The following is a 25,307-nucleotide window of genomic DNA, read 5'->3' as shown; positions in this document are numbered from 1 at the left end:
AAAGAACACAAAAGCACTAAAAAAGGTTTTAAAAATGTATGATTAGTTGTAGTTTTCGTTTAGAAATCATAGATATTTTCTTGATTGATGGTGCAACTTAAGACTTTTTATTCAAATGTATATATTGGTAATTTGAAAATTATGAAATGTGATTAACGTCAAATTTTATTTTTGCTTTGTGCATAATTAAATTATATCTTATATATAATATATTTTTACAAAATAATTGAATACATTATTAAAAATAAAAAAGATAGCACACTAATTTTCTTAATTAGCAGCATTTGTTTCAAATATTTTAGACATCTTCGCATATAAATGTTACAGCAATAAATTTGATGCCTTAAAATATTAGAATATTGTAGAATATTTCAAGATTACTTTGGAAGCAACCCTTGTTCAAGAAATATTAACACAATTAATTGATATTTATACAAACTTTTAATTTATGTATATAAATTGTGTGATTTAATGGGTTTATTGGCCAAGTTTTACTTATATTTGCGTGTTCTGTATTGGTATATTACATGTGGTTAAAATTGGTGCGTAAATATTTGTATATTTATAAGTCATTGTGTATTGTAATTATATTTACATGACATTTTATTAAAGGCTGACTTATTAAGAGGTGTTATTTATTCAAATCCTTATGTTAGTCGCGCAGTACATTTCCTTGTTTGACGTCACAACCAAAACAAACACAAGACCAATCAATACAAATAATAAATATCGTTATTTAAGACTTGTTAATTTTTAAAGGAAGTTTTTACGAAACAATAAAAATCAAACTATTTCAATGATTTATTTGCATACATCATATAAAAGTTTTCGATCAAACATTTTGATATAAACAAATAAATGAGTGCTTACAACTATATTTACTACAGATTAAGCTTAAGGTACATTTGGTGACTTATATATTATATATGTATTATTTTTATCACAAATAATAAAAACCAGAGACAGTTGTACTGTATTTATTAGTAAAAAGCTAATACATGTTACCCTGCTACAACTAAGCTTAACAAGGCTACTTCACTTACAATAAAGATAAATATGTTCGTTATATTTTGATTATAAAATTGATAATTAATTTAAAATGAGATCTAACAATTTTTTATAAATATTCACCGAACTCAATTCCATTAGTGTCTTGTTGATAACAAATGCGCCTAAGCCATGTTACATCACCTAACACTTCATAACAATTACGTCTAAATTATATTCTGCTTCATGTAATTTTGTTTTAGCTATATAGACTATAGTCTATGGTATATATGTATTAGTATACACAAAATATAGTCTATCAGAGTGAATTATTATTATATATTATTGAAAATTTGTATTTAAAGTAAATAATCGCATTAAAAACCTACGTTTTGTATATCACATGATATGGTTTATATATTTTATTTAAATATTGAAGCTATCACAAATATGAAATGACCATTGATTACCTAAAAGCCTTAACTTAACTACTATAATTTTTGAAGTTATACTTCTTTGGGCGCGTTATGAAAAATTGATGAGAGTGAAATTTTACGATGCGCGCGCACCGTGACACAAAATTAACAGAATGAAGTTGCCCACGGAAGATGTTACGGCATTGGACATAATTTAAAAACAACATTCGAATAATAATAGAATTTATGTTACATTTAATGTAAGAGAATAATAAAAAATATTTATTTATTTAATTGTTCAAATGTAAACTGAACTTTATTGACTATAATGACTCCTTTTCTAGACTTTGATTATTTAATTGTAATTAATTATTTGCATGCAATCAAAAACTATTTTTAATAATGCCAAAGAAGTATAACTTCTTACGCGCGTTCATAAGTACACGCACCCTTTTTTTTAACTAGTCTGGTCACTTGACAACATTGATTTACAATCGATTGATTTACTTGACGATTTGCGGTCGTATAACTAGATTTTTTATCTAAATAATGGAAATCACATGTTTGGTAACTAAATGTGCGGTTTGAGTTATACATATATTCATACTAAGTGCATATGTTTAAAATAGGCCTATTATATAGGAAAGCCTTAAACGAACAGCTGTACCACAATCACAAAAATATAGTTAACATTAATAATATATTTAAAAGGAAATACAGGGAGCTTAGAACCGTTAACAACCATATCAGATTAAAACATTAATGATATTTGAGTGCCTGTGTTGGGAATATAATATGTTAAGATAATAATGATATTAAAAACAACTTGTGGCAATATGAGTAGCAACTAGCAACATTTTCAGATACACATTTTCACATGTTTCGTGTATTATTTTTTTATTAACTAGTATAAATAGTATGATCGACATACTCGCATTTGTTTCCTGTAGTTGTGTATATATTAATAATAATAATATATTTTTTGGAATGTTAATCATACAGTTGTCTCTCACCGTTATTACTTTTAAATTTGTAGTTGGTAATTAGAATATAATGATAACGATAATTAACATATTTGTATTAAAAACCTTAAAATTAAAATTTACATAACGTGTTTCTATATGTTTGTAATTAATTTTTAATCATCTCGCAATTTCTGTATAAAAGACAAACGAAAAAATACTAAGAAACGGTTTTTCAAATCCATAAAAATGAGATTAATTATAAAAATACACAAAATCATACCGGATTAAATAACTACTAAGTATATATATATATATATATATATATATATATATATATATATATACTAAAACTTTCTGTTTGAATCACAGCATAAACAGAACGACAATTAACACATTTTTAAATATAAGTTTAATCATACAACGAAATTTATGTACGTGTTTTAATCTAGTAAGTTATTTAAAATGTGCCTCACAGTACTCGAACTAGTAACATTCCAATAGCTGCTCCCGCGGTGAGACCAACGCTCAACATTGTAACAATTATTGACGAAGCTTTTTCTCTTTCATGCATATCTACGACTCTGAAAATAAAATATTAGTATCAAAAGTGAATCAGATCTAAGATTTCACGGATTGCTTCAACACAAATATTTATTACCTATCGAAGGATTAACCAGAAAAAGTAAATATTGAGTCGAAAATATTTATCGTTTTATCTTCTCCAAAACGGTTCGAAAACACTATACAAATAAGGACATAAATTAATCATAAAGATAAATAATATTTATGCAGATTAATTAGAGTAATTGACTCTGATAACCTTTTCCTTCACATCAGCAAGCAATAGATTATATTAGAAAACAAAGTCTATGGCAGATGATTATTTATACAGACTAACGGTCGCAACCACAGATAAATCCTAAGTGTCATCCGTATATCAAATGTTTTGATAAAAAACTACAGAGCATTTCAGGAATTGGGACCGTTTTATAATGCCATAATAATTTAAAATAACATTGATCAGAATTACATGGTCCTTTAACCTTTTTAAAATTTATATTAACTTTCTGCAAGATATAAAAGATGTTAATCGCTAGATTTTCAACATACGTATTATTAAACATATGGTCACTGCGTGATGTTTGAATGTTGTTGTATAAACATTCAAGACACTTTCAGTTCTATCGCGAATGCAATTAAGTAATGGTTTTTTTATCGGAAATTTAATTTAAAAGCCAAAATATTCAAACACTTTGTTTTGGACACGCGAAAATATAGAGAATTATGATATCATAACCCTTATTATTTTTTTATTATTTAATCCTATATTAATAATAAAATGTTTAATTAATAATGCATTATTATTATCTTTGCATACGGACGGCATGACTTTGTTTATACTTCATAAATAATGTTATAAGTACCTATTGAAAGTCTTTGTATTTTATTTTTCAATATAATCTATCGCGTGGTAAACGTGATATTTTGTTTTTTCCTTGTAAAGTAATATATATAAATGAAAACTTAATCCTCACCTCGTAGCATTAACCATGACGATATTGGTCAAATATCCATTGGTAAAAGAGAAGACAATCATGATCATGATGTACTCGTAGTCCCACAGGAAGATGACAGGCAAGTGCTTCCGTGGCTGAGCATTACAGAACATCAGCATAGGTACTCCGATAACACGGAATATACTAGCTGCAGCGATGACCCATTGGTTTGTGGGCTGAAAGATACGAAGAAGGAACTTAGCTACACATAGTAAGCAGTGTTGCCCTGGTAATTTCAGGGTGCGTCATACATCTTGCCTGTGCACCAATGGATTTGTGTTAACACAGGCATAGAAGGCTGAACACCAACTTGCTTATTAGACAACAAATGATCACGAAACAGATACAGCAATCTGTGGGCCAGTCCTAAAGGGTCATAGGGCCATTAGTTTTTTATATCATTGTAGAAAATTCGTCATTGTAAAATATGCCTTATCTAATAATTAAGACTTCATTAAAAAGAATAAAAGGATTCAGAATAAAATATTATCACTAATCAGTAACGTATACCTATGTATAAATACTCTTAGACCCGTATCTAGAACGTCAATCAAACTTAAATCTAGTTTGAAGAGCTCAAACTATTTTTGCAGTATAATGTTTTACATAATTGACAGCGCTCAAGACGAGATTGTGAGTTGAGATACTATTCTGGACCAATATTTTGCGCGTAACAAGAGCTGTAAGATTACTTCAAATGGCGAATGTCATGGTAAAACTATACATGAAATTTTGATTCAAAATTTCAATGTACATAATTAAATAACAATTCTTATTAATTAGTTTTGCCAAAAAAACGTGAAATAACCTTAACTACATTGTGAGTTGAATCTATTTCGATTAAAATATTCCCCCTCTACGGTACTTCGGGAACTGGTAATAAATGTAAATATAGATCGTCATTTTAAATATTGACGTTACTGAGTGTACATAAATATGATTAAATAAATTTCGATTAGAATAAGACGTTATACGGTATTGCTCAGTTCGAGTTATTACAACATTCAACTGTTTCAATGCCGGCTAAAACAAATGAAACACGCAAATTACAAAACATTTTATTTCCTGCCAGTTATCTTTTTTAGATTAAAGAAGAACGGACTATATAAACAGTGAATTACCATTATAAAAAGTCTCGTATGTAGCAGAGTAAGGAATAGTTATGTGACTCCAATAATTTTTCTCAACCGAAATAACTTCTCTAACGTAAATAGGTATTCAGTAGCAAATATTTCTTGATCAGTACTGATAATATTTTTCGAACTTTTTCTGTTTTACAGAGAACCGAAGTATAGTGCTTATTTAAACCTTAAAACACGTCTCACCTTGCGCAGCAAATAAATAAGTCAAATAATTAAATTGGCGATTGAAAAATATAATACAATTCATACAAAAACCTTAATTAATTCCTCCGTCGAACAACACGACTGGCTTGTATTTTTCTGATAATATGACCCTATTTACATGATAATTATTTTAAATGAACGATGACTCACCCCAAGAATAAATCCAGCGACCAGTCGTCCCGCGTAGTCACCGCAGTTAAATATAAGGTAATTCACGACGGGCACGAAGAATATATCTGTAATATTTATTTTCAATATATATTAGTTGGTCCATTGACCAATGTTCAGGCTGGTTAGAGACCGGCGGTAACTTCAATGGCACAAAGAGCTAGAATACTTACCTAATCTCAAATCTTTGCTAAAAACAATCAACTATTGGAACTATCTTAAATATTTAAAGATACGAAGTCTTAGAGGAAAGTGATTAAAATATATTTATCGTGTCACGATGCCATAAAAAATTCTGCATAAATATGTAAAAGGCAGCAGTTGATATTAATAATAATCATTAAAACCAGATGGCTTGCAGGTGCCGACCTTTTAATACTTATTACATATAGATTAGATACGGTTTACTTAGGACATATAGACTCTTAGTATAATCATACACTCTTTTGTGTCTATCTAATGCTTCATCGTAGCTCAGTTAAGACGGCATATTATTTTTTATAGAACAGAGAACAAACGGGTCTGAGACTCACCTGTATATTAAGCGATACCGCCGCCCATGGGCATTCTAAAGCAAGTGCATTGCCGGCCTTCAAAGAATTCTTACGCTCTTTTTATGATGGAAGTTTTACAGTTATTAAGTATTTATTTAATGTCAAAATTATAAATACGCGTAAATTTTGATAAACATTGCCAGTTATAATATAACAGCGTGGTGATGTAGTTCTTATATAGACCGCCAATAAATAGTAAATATTTCCAGCTTACGTATCGTGAATCTGCTTTGACCAAAGTCGTAATTGCTAAGGTAAAGCTGGTGGAATCATGAAACAATAGAAAATGTTACTTACTATTCCAATCGGTCCCTGTCGTAGCCGGATGTGACTCAACCAGTACAGTAACAGCAGGGTAGACACACATCGAAATCGCATACACCGCGAAAATACTAAAAGCGTACACCCAAACTTTCTTCAAGACAATCGTTAGATACGCCTCCCGGCTCCTATTAACAACCATACCATTGCCCCTCAATACGTGATGCGAAAAGAAGTCGATTTTGTATAGGAATGCATACGAAATAAGGGAGGTTATGACCATAAAGTCGGCGATGCAGAAGTAAATTAGTGCGCTGTGTAAGGGTGATATTTTGAAGGCAAGCGATATAATCTGCGCAACGGCAGCTATTATACCACCCAATGATTGCCCACTGATCACAGCTGCCATGTACTCGCGGGAGAATTTGCTTGCAGTCCCCATTAGGCCCGAGATGAAAATCGCACTTGCAGCTGAAAAGAAACACATAATTTGATGCGGGATCGTCTAATATATAAAATTCTCGTGTCACAGTTTTCGTTGTCATACTCCTCCGAAACGGCTTGACCGATTTTGATGAAATTTTTTGTGCTTATCCGGTATCTATGAGAATCGGCCCTCATCTATTTTTCATCCCCCTAAATGTTAGGGGTACCCCTAAATTTATTTTTTAGACAAAATTTTTAATTTCTATTTTTTTATGATACAACATACAAAAATACATACAACCCCTAACTTTCACCCCTCTACGATCAACCCCTATTTTTTTATTATAAATGATATAGATTAATGCAAAACGACGTTTGCCCGGTCAGCTAGTTAATATATAGAATTCTAGATAAGTGACATTCTTCACATTTATTTGTGATACTCTTAATAAAGCAAGCAGTTTTTGCTTTTTTTTCCATAACCATTGTTTTGTTTTATGTAGTTTTGATGTTTATCTCAAGTAAACAATTAAAAACATACAAATCAAATTGAGTTTTATAATTAACGCAAATACAATTCTAAGTTCAACGTCCTTTGCAATAAATTTAAATTAAATTAACCCAAAATCTGCATACCTGTATGCAGGTCAACATTTCCAATGGGTTCGGCCGATTTAATATAAATTGATCAGCAAAAATATGCTAAGATACTTCACTTTAAATATAGAAGTTATAGTAGTATACGGCATTTCGTAAAGATTTAGACATAATTATTTTCTCTGAGTACGCTTTTTAGACTATAATTTACGTATGGCAATAAATAATCTTGATAATGTTTAATTACAAAAAATACTAGTATTCAATATTCCAAACAATTTTTACTCTTTAGTTTGAGTCACTGGCAATGTTTGACTCACAAACAAGTTTCACAATAATTATAAACACCTCATCTACATAAACAGCTCGTCAAATTATAAGGATAAGATTATATCTCTATTTGTGTCATACATAATCTCCCTGCAATCACCAGTAATAGGTGTACCTACTGCGTTTAATGTAAAAGTACACATTGAGGCGATGTATTTTTTTTTTCATATATATACCGATCTATTAACCTGATAATCAAACCTATAACAAACGATAAAGTTGGCCTGTCTAGATATAGATCAAGAATTCTCATTTAAAGCCCTACAAACAAAGTCCGGGGAAACGCATATAAATCAATCAAAAGTTAACATAAGTGATAAGTCTAATTGGATTATTACAAAGAATTCTCGTGTTATAGAATAATGCGTGTTTGCCTAGTAGCTTGAGCGTGTAATTCTCAACCCTGAATGTCCTGGATCCTGTCGTGCGGATCACGACTAATGATACTAATAATCTACCAATAGACTTGAGATGTGCTCATTTAATAACACTCGCTCGTATGGCGAAGGAAAACATAGTGAAGCATCAGTGAATGATGAAGAACAGATTCAGGAATCTGAGGCAAGGATCAAGGGTTGTAGCGCCAGTTTTTTTGAGCTTTAAAATGCACAAAAAATGAAAGTAATGTTGGGCTTGCTTTGAGGTAAACCCCCGATGCATTGGCGTAACTATACCATCTAGGGCCCGTGGCAAATTCTTTTAATGAGACCCTATCAGTAAAAATCGTCACGTTGTACTCAGTTTAATTTTAATAAACTTTGAGATTTTCAGCGTACTCAATTACACGTTGTATATGTCTCACTAATGGCCATAGGCCTCCTCTCTTAGGCGAGAGGGAATGGTCTGTAGTCCCCACGCTAGCCCAATGCGTATTTGAAAATTACTACTGAAAGTCAGTAATTTTCTAATCGCTTTTAGTTCGAGTGTACTTAGGTTATATAATTACTTATGGATGGCATGAAGCTTGATAACATGTTATCAGTACAAAGTTTGAGATCTAATGTTTGATCTTTGTGTCAAAGGTTAATATATATAGGAATAGATATAATATTCCAATTGCTAAGTTGGTCTAAAATATTATTGCATCTTAAAGTTTTGTTTATATTTACATATGTGATTTAAATTTTAAACTCACTAGAATTACGTGTAAAGAACCTGTATTATGGAAAAAATTAAACCCACGCATAACCCAACGGATGGTCGTAAATTAAAATTATTAAATATATAAGATCTCCAAAAAGATAAAATATACTTGAAAATAATCTTTTAAGAATTTTACGTTCTCATATTTCAAATGCGGTTTAGGGTTTGTTGTTGTTTTCAAATTTGTATTCTCGTAATTACTCTAACTTTATTCTTTTGAATTGAATTCTACGTTTACCATTAAAAATATTTTGGCTTATAAGATAAAAATACTTATACAAAAAGGGATGGACTTGTCTGCTAAAAAACAAAGGAGTATATCAGCCGAGCGTGACAGAGGCCTGTATGACTTTACTTGATACAAGCCTCATCACGCACAAATGATTTTATCTCGAGCATAAAATAAAATATTTTGATCTACATTATCCACTAAAGATCATTTAAATACATGAAACTATTAAAAGGCTTTTATGTATAATTCAACTGATTTCGCGTGAGTGCTAGATATCGTCATTTATTGAATTATTTATAACAATTTAAATAATTAATTGAAGTAAAAAAAATTACCAGTCATAATAACCACTGTTATCATTGTGACAATGAAAAATGTATTCTGCCATTCATCTGTGTCCACAAGCACCAGCGATGTGGTAACAATAAATGATAAAGTCACTACAATTAGTGACCCTAGGAGTCTACTTCTTACAGATACTCTGAAAAACAATCCAAGTTACATTAATTATTTTCATATGCAGTACAAAGCAACAGTTTTATCTTTTATTATGCCGTCATTTGAGGCATTTGATTTATTTAATGCATTCAAACTCAACCTTATGGATTAACTACCAGTCAAACTGGTTTTATGGAATGAAAGCTAATTACCAGCCTGGTAGGCCAGCTCTTGCCTATTAATATAAAGTTAAACAATTATTGAATAACAAAGAGAATCGTTCCAGTACTTACAAATGTCCATATAAGGAATTAAGTATTAGAAATACCAAGTTTGGTATTGCTGTAGCAACATTGAGATAGGATGTAAATTCAGCTTGAAACTGTGTTTTTCTTACATACATTGTCAGATTGTTAGGCTCTACATCTCTGAATTTATACATCCAATACTGAAACAAAAATTATAATGCTTTTAAATGCATCCAAATTCTTTAATACAATAACAAAAGACCACAAAAATCTTTGAACAAGCCAACATAATGAATTCAAATGTTTTGGGTCACCAGTGAGGTGGCAATCACTGGTAAATATAAAGACACAGTTAATTTCTGTTTGCTATATACAAAAATTAGATTTTAATTAGAACGATTTTATTGCCACAATGATGGAATAAATATCATGTATTATTAAGGTCAATTAATATAAGAATTCATCATGTTTGACAATAATCAATCTGTAGTTAGCATAGGTAGTTTTCAAATTTAAATATGAAAGCATTTTTTATAATTAATGTCAATATACTGACTAATGTTATTCTTTTAACTGAGGATACATAGTAACAAGATCAAATATCACAGTTAGAAGCCTTAGTTTCTATATTGTTAAGCGTGCAATGTTAAGGTCACAACAACAATAAATAAGTTAAGTTTGCCCAAGTAACGTTATAATTTATATATGGTGCTTTTGTATATTTTGGTAAAATTGTAAGCCTGTACAAATTTAGACTCAATGAAAATAAATATATCTATTTAGAATTGGAATTTGTAGATATCTAAATTTTTTTAGAATTGTATTTGTATATACATTTACAAAATGTTCAGAAATTATACTTACTAGAAATAATACAACAGTGAAAATATACCTAATTACTTGCTTAGACTTAGTAAGTAAAAACGATTAGTTACACAATTATGTTAATACATCGCGTTAATAGAAAACAAAAGTAGGTGAACATTTTCTGTTTTTAGAAGTACATGAAAGAACTTACGTCATTAGCAGTTATCAAGAAGTTCCATGGAACAAGGGAAGTTATACCAAATAAATAGAATAGAAAATAAACAAGGCGATATCTGTCCAAGGGCTCGGACTCGCTGTCCAAAATCTTTGTTGAACATGAATCACTAACTAATTCTCTTTCTTCGGAGAAATCAATGTCATCCTCGTTTTCAACAGTTTCTATTCCGTCCTCATTGTTAATTACTTCTGCGCTATCCATTTTCGCAGTTATTTTGTTATACAATTTTTAATTAAAAACCCCTTATGATAACTACAACATTTTCTAATTTATTGATAAAGAATATAAGCCATAAAAGTAAGATATTCTATTAGCTGGTCGCACTATTAGTAAGTTAATGAATTTATTTATTATGTAAAGAAATGTATGTTATTGATTTAGAAAATCGACAAAACACATCACCACAACACAAATGATAACCACAGACTAAATAGTAAATACGCCAAAATAAATATCGAATAGCGCCTAAATACTAAACAATCAGCATCCGAGAAGATAACAGCAAGAACTACACACTTACACAGTATACTTAGGGCCAGTTTTTTGATCCGTAGTAAAAAATGGTTTTACCATTTGTTACATTAACTATAGTTAAATGAATAACCATTGGTAAAATCGTAAATGCGTTTTTCAATGCCTTTTTTAACTATAGTTAATCTTAACAATTTGTCAATTTGTTGCCAGTGCAATGAGCAATGACATCCCAAAAAAAGTGGTTCTTTTTTGTGGGGAACATTTATTTTGTATGACAACACTAGACATATTGAGTGAATGAAATCCATTTTTGGCATCTTCATTCTTCATTCGTTATTTGCGCTTTGAAGAGTTTGAAGTGTCAAATTAATCTAAATAACACGATATAAATAAAGTTGTTTTTCTGTGTTTTAATACGGTTTACACTTTTTACGATACTTAAATATATAAATAACGATGTCCGCAAACAGCCAACGGTCAAGTAAGTAAGTACAAACATATTTTCGTGTTATTTATTCCGGTTTATCTTGTGTTTCGTAATAGAAAGTAATACATTTATGTTTTGTTAAAGGGACCATACTGCTAACTTCGCCAAAAAAGAAACTGCCAAACTGGTGATGCTTCTCAAGGATTACACAGTCGTAACCTGCAAACAACTGATCACTGCAGCAATCTACAAAAAGATGCAGCTTGGAAATCTCTGTGACGTTTTCAACTCAGATGGGTCTAGACACCGAAGTGTTAAATTTAATATACATTTAATGAAGGTGTAGGCACATTTTTATATTTATTCTTGTATAGCTGTGTCCTACAACAAAAGGAAAAAATCTTTTAACCCTTTGGAAACAAGGAAGCGGATTATGATCCACACGGATAAAAAAAATTGAGTTTTTGAAACAAAGACAAATAAGAGAGGATGATTTGTTCAATTATGCTAAGGAAGAGCATCAAAAACATTTGCTGCACCAATGAGAGAACCACCAAAAATCCATACTGCATAAAGAGGAGGTGCACCAAAAAGTGATGCAGCAGATGGAAGAAAGGCACAATAAATATATGTAGCAGCAAAAAGAGTTGCATCAAATTGAGGTGAAATGCAAGAAGAAACAATTAGAAAATATTTAATTGCTACTTTAGGGTTTCATGTAAATTTTGTAATGATTTTTTAATAAAAATGGTTTGTATTTAAGTTATAATTAAACAGTTTATTAATCAAGTCAAATGTTTTATTTATAAATTCTTGTAATAAAGTTGGTAGATGCTAACTCACAAATGTAATAAAAGCCCTAAAGAATATCATAGGTCCCTAACTAATGTGTAGCTGTAGTTTTTAGTATAAGTACATACTTGTATGTACTTATAATAATTATAAGTTAATATTATTAGTAATATATAAATAATATTAACTCTAATTCATTATGTATTCTATTGCCTATAATATTAACTTATAATAATTATAAGTTAATATTATAGGCAATAAAACACATAATGAATTAGTAATATACTTAATTATATACTGCTGCGGTTCTGTAGCTAGTAATGAAGCAAAATAAGTTTGTATGAGCTGCTGTCTATATATACTCTTGTTCTTGTATTTTATTTAATTATAATAATTATAAGTTAATATTATAGGCAATAAAACACATAATGAATTAGTAATATACTTAATTATATACTGCTGCGGTTCTATAGTTAGTAATGAAGCAAAATAGGTTGGTATGAGCTGCTGTCTATATATACTCTTGTTCATTGGCAGTTTAAGATCATTCCCAATTTCAGTAACAATCCAGAGCACTGTTCCCTTCGATAGGGGGTAACAGTGACAAAAATCTACATCATCCCAGGTTTCTAATGGCGGAAGACATTGCCTAAATATTTTTGGTCACTCATTAACACATTCTCATATAATATTATCGTCTTCTTCATCGTCTCATTAATTAAAGTATCACAATATGTTTAAATTCATCATTAGATAGTAATAAACGTATTTATCATAGTTTGATTTCTGGAACAAACAGCTGTTACTATATAAATTACCAGCGGCCATCTTTTTAACCCTCCGATACTGAGTAGTTAACTTTTTTGACTAATGGTTAGATATTTTACCATTGGATGCTCTTACCACGGATCTAAAAACGCATTTTGCTGATATTTAACTAATAGTAACGATTTTTTACCAATAGTTGAGTTAACTACGGATCAAAAAACCGACCCTTAATAGCAGTACTACTCATGAGTATAAGTGACAGTAAAATGTGAATCCGTCTAGTCAAGGATATTATTGTCAAATGGATTCATAGAGTATTAGATGAATTAAACTGCGGTGTGCGGTGCAATATGCATGGGAATTGTAACTTTATATTTATATGTTCAATTAATTAGCTTCTTTAGAAAATAATATATATAATCTTGAAAATATTCAAATTACTTTTCTACTACTAATGTAAAATTTAAAACATTGAATAAATTTCAGCCCTTCAAACGCCGACATGTAGCGCGGGTTTTTGCACCCGACCTATTTGTTTACTCTAGAGTCTAGACTGATCAGTTATTTTATTCATATTTTGAATTTTAAATGCTATGCTATGATATGATAATCGAAAAAGCTAAGAAAACTTCTTGCGAGTACCTACTGTATCGTACCGAAGTGTTACCTATTTGAAGTACACCCGTGATATTTTCTAATTCCTAGAGATGCGCAATACGTACAAATATCGAAATTGCACACAATGAAGTCGGTGGCGTTAAATTAAAGTTATTGACAGTCACAGAGTTCCGAGTTCCGAGTCCATCGGCCATTTTGAACTAGACAGGCGCGAAAATTACCACCGTTGTTCTTTTTAATACTTTAATTCTGTTACTATAGTTAAGCAATTTATGAGTGCTAACATTAGTTAATATAATTATTGGATTATCTTAACTATTGCATTTACTTAAGTCAATCTGATATATGTAAACAATGAAGGTGTGCAATTATTTAATAGATTAAGTACCTTCAAGAAATCGTAACATTACTGTAATTTAATAAATTTTGACGTGATAACGTCTTTAAAATCGTTTTAGTCGGGTGACATGTTCAGAAACTTGTGTCACACCAAAACCTCACGAGCGCGATCGCAGGTATAACGAGAGAGAGACGGACCGATCTCCCGTCTCATCTCGAGCGCTGCCAGTCATTCCGTGTATATCATAGTCGAATAAGTAAACTTGTCATTTTACACCCGAAATTTATCATCAAAAGTGTGAATAAAACGATAGATGTAATTTAAAATTTGAAAAAATTGTTATCTTCATTAATTCCTTACTTCACAAAAACTTATATCACCAATAAGACGTTATCACGTAAACATCTCGATCGTAAACCTACTTTACAAACAACCAATATTTTTTAAAGGGCTTTATAATCACACATTTTCAACCCAGAAGACTAAATTATAAGATTAAAACTGCTGGCCAATGAGACAATTGGCATAATAATTAAGTTGTGAGAAAATGAAATCTCACTTTGTTAATGAGAATAAAGTTCATCAAACATTAAATACTTATCTATTTATGACTCTATCAAGTGGTATCAAATAATATGAAATAAATACTTTATTTAATATTTCCTATGCTAACTAATTTTTGTATCGTTATTATAATACACCACGCATTCACCATAAATGCAACCGTTGTTTTCTTTTTTTCTGAATGTCAGCAAATGTTGCTCTACGGCAAAAATGGGTGTATTCCTATTCGTTAAAACCCATAAAATATTACTTAATAATAGCACCGCAATTTTTTTTAATTATGATAAACATGTGCTTTAATTAGGCATAAGTTTATAATACATACATAAAACAATATGTAAATAATATAATAAATTTTTGCATTTCTGGTTTTATGTCAGCTCTTCTCTTTTCGGAAGGCTGCGCCTAAGATAGAAGATTTTTAATTCAGTGATTCCTTGTTATCCCTTAAGATAAAGCCCCCAAAAACAACAAAAATGAGCTGTAATTTCCCTTAATATAATAAATTGTAGTACACAGTGGTTATGACTAATGGTTTAAGTTTACAAATAACTTTACGAATATTTTGTTTCCTTATTGTATTTGTTTTAAATTATAAATTACATTTACAGTACAGCTTTCGTCGTGGTCGTTCAGCTGGTGACCTTCTTGTATACCTTACACATAGATGGGCAGAGGCAACTGAGTCCAAGGGGGAAGCGCTAGCGGTTTGTTTAGATATAGCGAAAGCCTTCGATCGCGTGTGACATAAAGCATGTTTCGAGCTTAAACCCGTTAACACTGGGGTCCCACAAGGCTGTGTCCTATCCCCGACCCTGATTCTTCTGCATATCAATGATATGTTGCAACTAGCAACATTCATTGCTATGCGGACGACAGCACTGGTACTCTTTACACTGGCCGGGCAGGTATTTCTCGGGCAGTTGTTCTCCGCCACCGAACTACTAGAGATTTGTAAATAAAAAACAAGTGAAAACTGTAATATTTATCTTTTAATTATTAAAATATTTTTTATGCTTACCATAATTTGATTTATCAAAATTTCTAACATAAACTTTGTACACACAATAGCCACAGTATTGTATTGTTTTGGAATGTTCAAAAAGAACAAAGAACTAGGTATATAATCTTAATATACAGGTAAAAAAGACGTAAGATATTTAATAAACATATAGTATAGTAAATACATGATTACGATAATTACTTTCGTATAAAATAAAAACTAAGACCTAAGGACGGACACGATTACAAACGTAAAGCAATAAGCTATATTTACAAAGGTGATTTAGTAGGTACTATTAGCCAAATTAACGCCTTATCACTTTATAACCAGCATCGGTATAACAAAGTACCGAATTCCCATAACTCAAATCTGCGTCAACCACTTCTATTAGTGACCTACGGCAATTGTGCTTTGGTCGCATTACATAAGGAATGGTACGACTAATTATCTTTTCTTATACTATTTAAGGCATATTTAGTTTCAAAAGCATGCTAGCTTTCTGGCCGTTAGTACATTACACACAATTTTTAAATATTAATTTTCTTTAATACAAGGCACTAGGAAGCACGATTACCTATAAATTAAGGTATAAAAGTTTATACCTAGATCATTTTATTCAAATATTATTAAATGAATGCAGGTAATATTATCACAACTTATAAAACCCTAAGGGCCTAAGAGATCGTGCGCTTAATCCATATTAACAAGCAAAAATATAATGAAAGTGGTTTGTATATGAAAGATTTAAGTAAAAATACTAAAAAATAGATCAGATAAATGCATATAGAAGGCGACATCAGTCTTATTTGACCTTAAATTTATCTACATATGTATTTTTACAACTGTGAATAAAATATATATATTATTATCTTTATTCAACCAGAGCTTAGTGAGCAATTTTTTTTTACATAGCAGTCTCTAAGGGCTGACTATGCGATCTACTGGCTTCGGTGATAGCAGAATTTTCAGGGCTGTCAAAATCGAAGTTAGTCTCGAGAATCGCTTCGGATCGTGATCGTTCGTGTAACTCGGATGAGTAATCGTCGAAATCGTGCGAAGTTGGGGTCGAATCGTAGCTTTGTTGTTCGTAGTTCGAGTAAATCGGTGGAGGGCTAGGAACATCTTCCTCGTAGTTAGGTACCTCTGTAAGTAATTTTTTTATTTGAATTTGAACAAGTAGTGGCAAGAATAACGTAAAGTAGAGAAATTATAATTATTTTTGATAGTGCAACACTTGAAGCAGACAGGGTCTTTACGACTGGCGTGACCGACTAACGCATAGTATTGAAATGGTCACGTGACAAAGCATGACCTAATGTAATTCTAATAGAAATTATTTTGGAAGTAGTGGGTCACGCCTATCCTTAAGTGATTTTGTCTTGAGTCCCTGCAATATGTCTATTGGTAACTATAATCTTTGTTTACCTATGACCATATTATATTAACTGTGTGATTCTCGATAACGACCATTTATTTTAACTGTTGATTTCAAATTGCTATTCTGATTTCGTAATATATCATATGTAGTTATTTATACAAATAAAACAGATACTTAGTTACCGAGTATTAATATATTTTTTTAAATTTCAATTGATCTATTACCTGGAGCACGTCGTTGACTAAATGTTGTAGTGGAGTGAGGAGCTGGTTCTTCGGGCATACGAGACCTTAATTCCATCAAGAAGGAAAGCTTCTGCTGAGGATCGTATGATGGCGCTCCATATCTGTTATATTAAATGTTTGTACATATTATGTTTTGTTAGAATACTTATATGTGCAACTAGCTGACCGGGCAAACGTCGTTTTGCCATTTATAATAAAAAAAATAGGGGTTGATCGTAGAGGGGTGAAAGTTAGGAGTTGTATGTATTTTTTAATGCTGTATCATAAAAAATAAAAACAGAAAAAAATATCTAAAAATAAAAAATAAATATTTAGGGGTAGTCCACCCTTAACATTTAGGGGGATGAAAAATAGAACGATTCTCAGACATACCCAATATGCACACAAAATTTCATGAGAATCGGTCGAGCCGTTTCGGAGGAGTTTAACCACAAACACCGCGACACGAGAATTTTATATATGTATTAGATTTAGTTTTAGTTTTGAATTATAAATATAATAATGTATATTATGATCTGAATGAGACCAATGATATATAAATTATTATAAACTCTATATAGATCATAATTATAATAATTTAAATTTTCAATCATTTTAAAATTATGATAAATAAAGACTTTGGTTACGCAAAGAGCTATTACTAACTTGTTGCTTTATTTTTGTTTAAGTCAAAGCAAAACTAGCAAGATATGTTTTTAAACTCTTTAAACCTTAAATGTATTAAAGTAATGAGACAACAAAAATCACCTTCTATGGCTAATGCTCATACTAAAAAATCTTACCCATATATCTTTCCCTCTCTCTCTAACTCTCGTTTCATTGCTATAGGGTCGTCATTACTCTCTCTCAAAGGCAGAGTATCTGACGTGAAGTATGGGGAAGTATCGGATTGTACAACATCATCAGTTAAGCCACCCGGATGATGAATTATTGGTAACTCTTCAGTCGCTACAGTGTTCATAGATGGCGCACCACTCGTTGCGCCTGAGTTGTCTCTGTAACCTGAAAAAATACTTAAGTCAACAATTTGAAGTTCCGAACTAAATGTATTTTTATTGAACATTTTCACCGTGCTTACCGCGCCCATGGATATCTTCAACGTCAATAGGCTTACGAGTGTGTTGCCGGCCTTTAAGGAAATAGTACGTAAATAGTCTTTTCTTGTCTTGAAGTTATAATCCTCATTCAGATGTTTTTTATTAAGCATCTTGTATAGATTAAATAAAACTAGTTTAATTTTAAAGTTTTTTTAGCGTTAAAAAAGTTGCTTCTTAGAATAAAAAATTAATCTTATAAAATCGTTGTACGGCTTGAATTAGAGCTCTTTCAAATATTTGATTAAAAATAAAGAACATGTTATCGAGGGCATAGTCACCCTATAATAAAGGGTGCAGAGGGTCAAGTAGGGGTTAGAAGTAGGTACAAAGGATGAGAAAAGCATGAGTTGTATAAAGCAAGCAAAGACTTGCTTGTGGAGTCACCAATGTGGTGATAGGTGTGTGAAAAAAAGTGGATCGATTTTTAGATAGGGGTACGAGTACATGTTATAAAAAAGTTTATTTAATGTCAACCGACGAATTAAAAAAACTCACCCTCATTTCTAAAAGCCAGGTTAAATGGTCTATTAACATTCTGCGGTACACTATATTCGGGCGACGCTGGCTTCTTATTAAACGAACTGTGTTTTAATTGAATGATATTATTTGGATTATGTGCTTCGTAAATATCGAAACTCTGAGTGTCCTCCAATGAGGAATTAAATTGACTTTTCTCCATAGATTCCATAGATGTTGTCGAAGCAAGCATTTTCTTATAATCAGAGGCTTTTGTTAGGGTATCTGTTGATCGGGTACTCTGTAAAAATTATTAACTGTCAATCAAACTTTGAAAAAAATAGTGAAATCTCTTACAATTTATTTTAATGTAAGAAAAATGAGACTTCAATACAAAAAAAAACATCCTACATACTAAACAGTATTTTTCCATCAAATCAAATATTGAAATAAATATAAATGAAATATTTATATTTATAATATTTTGTCAGTATCGTGTATTTTTAAAATTCCTTTTCTATCTATAAATATACTTATTTACACCAAAAATCATCTAAATCGTGTATTGACAGGAGGGTTTTTACTATTATTTTATGATCAAAATTCCTACGTATCCCCCCCATGCGTACATATATTGTGTACGCTTATACGTACACGGAATGGAAACAAGTTCTTTTTTCTTTTTAAGGCTGATCAATTGTGCAAGGACTTACAAAAATATAGAACATCGTTCAATATTTATTTTGAAAAACCCCGAAGGCAGTAAAACAAAAATAAAAAATAAATAAAAATGTTGAACGTATATTATCGCGAATGTTATTCAAACGAAAGACAATATTCAATTGAAAATTTTAAAAAATTACGTTAAATAATAAAAGGAAACTTACCATTTGTGTCATTTTCCGCCTGTATGTGTTGTCGGGAAAACCTCCGTTAATACTTCCAATAGAACGGACTGAATGAAGGGACTGCCTTATAGAGTTGCGTCTTTCCAATCGCTGAAGATGTCTAAAAGATAAATTGTAATTGGACTTTTTTCCTTGTTTTTGAAGTTATACTTCTTTAGGCGCGTTATGAAAAATGAGAGTGAAATTTTACGACGCGCGCGCACCGTGACACAAAATTAACAGAATTAAGTTGCCCACGGAAGATGCTACGGCATTTGACATAATTGAAAAACAATATTCTAATAATAATAGAATTTATGTTACACTTAATGTAAGAGAATAATAAAAAATATTTATTTATTTAATTTTTCAAATGTAAACTGAACTTTATTGACTATAATGACTCCTTTTCCAGATTTGATTATTTAATTGTAATTAATTATTTGCATGCAATCAAAAACTATTTTTAATAATGCCAAAGAAGTACAACTTCGTACGCGCGTACATAAGTACACGCACCCTTTTTTTTTTTACTTTTACTACTTCCTTAACATGGAAGAGACTTTATTAATAGATATGATATTATATATGTACTTCAATCTTCTGGGACTACATTACATGGGTGTAATTAGACTTAACAAATTTTCTTATGGAAGTTCTTAATCACATTATGGTTACAAAGTCTGTTGAATGCAAGTGGGCATACAAATGTAAAATGTGATCCCAAATGTGAATGGGTGGTGTCAATAGTCTCCAAAAATTGCGTGACGTAATACTTGAACGCTCCCTTATTACTTATTAGCCATAATTAGTGTACTGTATTCTAGGACTTCTATTTTCTTAAATACTTTATTTACCCATCTATAAATTCTCTCTATATATATATACGTATATTATAATCTCTAAGTAGAAGATAAAAATATACCTGTGCTTTGATTTTGAGTACCAACAGATCAATGCAAGTATGACTAAAATCACTGCAGCTACCAGCACTCCGATAAAGGCTACAGCTAAAGTATCACCTTGCCACGACAGCGGGTCTATTTTTATCTTTGGATCTACAAAATATTAAAAAAAAATTAATAACGAATAAATATTTGTACGTTTTTTAGAGTAATATGAAATGAAATTTATTGCATTTTTTGACAAAACTTAAACTTAATGCTTAATAAAAAGTCTTTCTCTCTATGTGCGCATTTAACATTCGTTCGAACGGTGAAAGATAACATCGTGAGGAAGTGTGAGGCACTGGAGGCTGATCACCTACTTGCCTATTTGATTTAAAAATGATCATGAAACAGATTGAGAAATCTGAGGCCCAAACCTAACGAAGTTGTAGCGCCACTGATAAAATTTTATATAAAACTAGCAGACCCGACAGACGTTGTCCTGTCTTAACTATGAATATTGATTTCAAATTGGTATAATGAATAAAAAAATATTTCAGAAACAAAGTGTTTATTATTCTAATGCTTTATTTATTAACTCCGATCGAAGAATTTATTTTAAACGATATTCATTTTTCTTACATCCTCTTTGACGATATTTGCAGCACGCATTCTGTCAATGTTATGTCAAACGCCATAAGGTTACATCAAAAAGTTCGAATTGTATGGTGGTTAAGTATTCTTAAATTTTCTAATTTTCCACGCAATTTTTTTATTTTTTTCTTTTATAAGAACCTTCTCCTGACAATTACAAACGCAACAAAAAAAAAATCAGACAACTCGGTCAAGCCGTTTTCATGTTATGTCGTGACAACGGAAAACGGGTTTCATTTTTATATATATAGATAATAATAAATTTTTTACCTAAACTATTGGTGAAATCCGTACAAAAATACGGTAATTTCTGAAATTTTTGCGTTAATACAGGGCGGCCGGGGGATTTAAAAAAAAGAACAAAGCATAAGCAAAAATCAAAATCATCGACTGTTTGGAATAATAGAACACAATTTTAATATTTTTATACATACCAATTTCACAAATAAACGCATTCTTCTGATTACAGTCCGTAATTTCGATATTGGAGAAGGCAAACGATGTACACTGAGTCACATAGTCGATGTGATTCACCCAAACACGATCACCATATTGGAACCATTGATTCTGACGTTGAATGAAGTCGTATAACGTTGCATAGTTGCCTGATACGTACGGCATTGATGCGTTATCGGACTGGAAAATAAATATATATTTATTATATATATATAATAATAGTGATCGAATATATATAATAATAATAATAGTGTTCGAATTTTCGCAATTAACACTTGCTCCTACAGTGAAAGCAAACATAGTTAGTAATCCGACTGAATCAAATCAAATCAAAATCATTTATTCATTTAGGTAACACAATGTACACTAATGAACGTCAAAAAGAAATACATATTAAATGCTTCTAATTTTACATTAACTGAGTTTCAGCTCTGAGAAAAATACTTCAAACCCAAAAATCTATGTATATCATGTGTCAGTCGGCTGACAAACAAACAAACAAACAAAAATCATTTATTCATGTACACTTATGAACGTAAAAAAAAAGAAATATACATTAAATGCTTCTAATTTTACATTTACTGCCAGTTATCAAGGGCGTAAAACGGAAGAGAAGAACTGGCAATAAACTCTCCGCCACTCTTTTTAATCGCCAAGTTTTTGTTTTACACAACGTTTGTAAGGAGCTGCAACCATTACACCATGTTTCACATGACATCTTAAGTAATAAATAATAATAAAATAAATTAAAAACAAAGATTTGTCCTCTATCAGCAGGAGGTATGGTGAATAGGAGCACGCACTTACATTCTAGTGGGAACAACACGCAAATACATAGTCGAAACAACTAACATCACCGCATACACGAATTCAAGTACGACAGTCATAGTCCAGTCAGTCAAGACAATTAATTCATTATAATTCCAAAAGTTTTCAAATTTTGATGTAAGGTCGGGAGTGGTATTAAAACAAACTATAAAATTTTGCAACCTGCTCTGCGGTCCGGAACATTGTTAAAAATGCAATAAATGATAGTTTGCTTGAGACCAAAATTCCAAAAGTTCTGCAAAGTTGGAGTAGTGTTAAATATATTATTTTACATCACGTGTCAAATTTGCAACCAATTTAAGTGTACGGAACATTTTTTGTTATTAAAAATTAATGTTTTTCTTTATTAAACTAAAGGAAAACGTTCCAAAAGTTCTGCAAATTTGACAGATATATCGAAAATAAAATAAATACATAACAAAAAATGTTCCGTACACTTAGGTTGGTTGCAAATTTTATACGTGATATGAAATATTATATCGAAAACTTCCCCAAGTTTGCAGAACTTTTGGAATTTTTTTCACGACCATACAGCAAAAATTAATTTAATTGCAATTTTAACAATGTTCCGGACTGCGGACAAAGTTGCAAAATGAGATTTATTGTCGTCCCAATGTACCATTCACTTGACCGAAGTTTGAAAACTTTTGGAATTATTATCAAATTTTCGATTTCGAATGTCTATATGATAATGAAAAATGATCCAAGACACTTATTATTTAGGGTTGAAGCGTCATTGAATCATTATTTTCGTTTAGCATACAAGCAAGCAAGATTCATACATTTAAAAATATTTTACTGGAATAAATCGCGTATAAAAACAGTTTTAGATGGAGGCTCTTTTTAAACGCCGGTTAATACTGCATTTAAACATAGTCACGATTATGTAATACAAATTAGGAGTTAGAGAATTAAATGATATGAAAACATGAATCACTCACCAAACAGAACAGTCTTGCCTCTTCATACGTCATAGGAGCACCCACATACATATAGCAAGTTCCGGCCACAGAATCCCACCCCGGGGGGCATTTTCCCCCTCCGAGTACTGTCAAATTGTTCATATAGTATGGTCTATAATCGACTTCTAATAGTAAGGGATTATCAGACTGATCTCGAATTCGACCAGCAACGGCAAAACTCTCATTGTAACTCCAATAGTTATGTTTCGCGTCTATTCTAGTACGCCAAAGGTCTAGAGCGCTGAAAATTATGGCAAAATATGTATGAGGTCTTCCAAATGTATCAAGGACCAACTTTCTCTTGTGTACTATCAAAGATTTATAAAATATAAAAAAATATTTGACATTCCTTAAAACTAAACCTAAAAATGCTCAGTATGTTAAACACAATAATGAACGATATCTTTTATATACTATACATAAAGTTATTGACCAGAAAATAAACTCGTTTTTCTTTCTACGTCAGTTTCATAGAACATTTACTATGGTTATTATTTTAGTAGTTCGTAATCACCTTGTCGTCAACCTGTGCTTAGCAAACTCAAAAAAAAATTCTCCCGAAATCGAACCCAGGAACGTATCAGAAGCTATAGTAATACGTAACGTATATAAACATTATATAGAATATACATAGTATATAGTATTGTAATATCGAAGCTATTTCTAACCATGAAAATTCTTATTAGAAATGGAGCACTCACCTCAACGCATTCGGGTTATAATCGGAAAAGCTAGTCCCGCCAGCCATGCAACAAAAACATGCAATTTATTACCAGACCACTTAAAACTATTCCTTTTACATAAATAAGATATTCTTAGCTACCACAGTTCATGCAATTTCAATAAAAAGCAATGTCCCATATTGTTATCCCTATATGTATATATATAAAATTCTCGTGTCGTTCGTTCCTATACTCCTCCGAAACGGCTCGACCGATTTCTATGAATTTTTTTACGTTTAGGGGTGTCCACCCTAAACATTATTTTTTATTTTTTCGACAATTTTTTTGTTTTTATTTTTTATGAAACATCATACAAAAATACATACAACCCTTAATTTTTACCCCTCTACGATCAACCCCTATTTTTTATTATAGTAGATAGTTATTTTTATTGAACTAAAAAAATCTTTCCTAGAAATATACATGCAAAACGACGTTTGCCGGGTCAGCTAGTTTTCATATAATAATAAAACAATTTTTACCCTTGCAATAACACTTTGGGCAAGTACATATTCATTTTATACCATAATTAGACATAATTGATTATATACAAATACAATTTCTAAATAATTTTAATTAAAATCTGTACTACTTTTATTAAGGGTTAACGGTTATTTAAACCACAGTAAAGATAGAAATACATTAACCATAGACCAATGGAAGCTTAAATGTGTTTCCGTTAACGGAAAGACAAGCGGAGCCGAGTTCAAATAATAACAATTGTTAATATACCACTGAAAATTTAGAGGGCAAGAGATAGTACGAGTAAAACTGTTACATTATATATTATTGCACATTATTTTCAAATGGACAACCATACATATATTCATAAATATATATAAAATTATAATATACTAATACCGCTAGACTGGTCTTGGTATTACCTACCCAATCGCTGAAACAATTAAGACATTAGGTGGGTAGCACCTACTAATACTGAATCGGGTAGTTCGTAGGCTGCGTTAGGGAAGCTCCGAGGTTACTCTTTAACGGGAGAGTAGAAGATCTATATGATTGATATTGTATGAAAATAAACA

General features: G+C 31.0%; 2 protein-coding genes and 1 long non-coding RNA gene across 6 annotated transcripts in view; 1 reads left to right on the top strand and 2 right to left on the bottom strand.

The window, feature by feature from the left end:
- Positions 1-2,713: 2,713 nt before the first annotated feature.
- LOC125052456 (equilibrative nucleoside transporter 3) lies at positions 2,714-11,238 on the bottom strand. Its single transcript, XM_047653312.1, has 7 exons — positions 10,686-11,238; positions 9,713-9,867; positions 9,317-9,462; positions 6,290-6,724; positions 5,421-5,506; positions 3,904-4,100; positions 2,714-2,949 (listed from the first exon to the last, which is right to left on the bottom strand). Exons 1-7 carry the CDS (start codon positions 10,911-10,913, stop codon positions 2,838-2,840), a joined length of 1,359 nt encoding a protein of 452 aa, XP_047509268.1. The 5' UTR covers positions 10,914-11,238; the 3' UTR covers positions 2,714-2,837.
- Positions 11,239-11,241: 3 nt separating this feature from the next.
- LOC125052457 lies at positions 11,242-12,358 on the top strand. The gene is made up of 2 exons (XR_007117450.1): positions 11,242-11,671; positions 11,758-12,358. It is a non-coding gene; the product is annotated as an uncharacterized LOC125052457 (long non-coding RNA).
- A 3,430-nt stretch (positions 12,359-15,788) lies between these two features.
- Positions 15,789-25,307, bottom strand: part of LOC125052730 (protein bark beetle) — a 42,882-nt gene continuing 33,363 nt past the window's right edge. Inside the window, exons 8-17 of one of the 4 annotated variants that reach the window (XM_047653730.1) lie at positions 24,250-24,279; positions 23,528-23,789; positions 21,737-21,938; positions 20,687-20,819; positions 19,762-19,882; positions 18,914-19,175; positions 18,400-18,450; positions 18,104-18,323; positions 17,301-17,422; positions 15,789-16,841 (exon numbers count right to left, since the gene is read on the bottom strand). In XM_047653730.1, coding sequence (XP_047509686.1) covers positions 16,603-16,841; positions 17,301-17,422; positions 18,104-18,323; positions 18,400-18,450; positions 18,914-19,175; positions 19,762-19,882; positions 20,687-20,819; positions 21,737-21,938; positions 23,528-23,789; positions 24,250-24,279 — 1,642 coding nt within the window. In that variant the 3' untranslated portion in view covers positions 15,789-16,602. The remainder of the gene's footprint in view (positions 16,842-17,300; positions 17,423-18,103; positions 18,324-18,399; positions 18,451-18,913; positions 19,176-19,761; positions 19,883-20,686; positions 20,820-21,736; positions 21,939-23,527; positions 23,790-24,249; positions 24,280-25,307) is intronic. The other 3 variants (XM_047653732.1, XM_047653731.1, XM_047653733.1) reach the window with 3 other exon arrangements.

Source organism: Pieris napi, chromosome 9, assembly GCF_905475465.1.
Source record: "Pieris napi chromosome 9, ilPieNapi1.2, whole genome shotgun sequence".
Taxonomy (NCBI): Eukaryota; Metazoa; Arthropoda; class Insecta; order Lepidoptera; family Pieridae; genus Pieris; species Pieris napi.
The sequence above is the reverse complement of the archived record's forward strand: the minus strand, read 5'-3'. Positions and strand labels throughout refer to the sequence as shown.

Excerpts from the sequence above, each read along its gene's own strand:
- LOC125052456 (XM_047653312.1), bottom strand. The coding sequence starts at position 10,913 with ATGGATAGCGCAGAAGTAATTAACAATGAGGACGGAATAGAAACTGTT. Across the intron at positions 9,868-10,685 it reads TCTTGATAACTGCTAATGAC|TATTGGATGTATAAATTCAG; the intron begins GTAAGTTCTTTC and ends TTTTTGTTTCAG. Across the intron at positions 9,463-9,712 it reads AATTCCTTATATGGACATTT|AGTATCTGTAAGAAGTAGAC; the intron begins GTAAGTACTGGA and ends ATTGTTTTTCAG.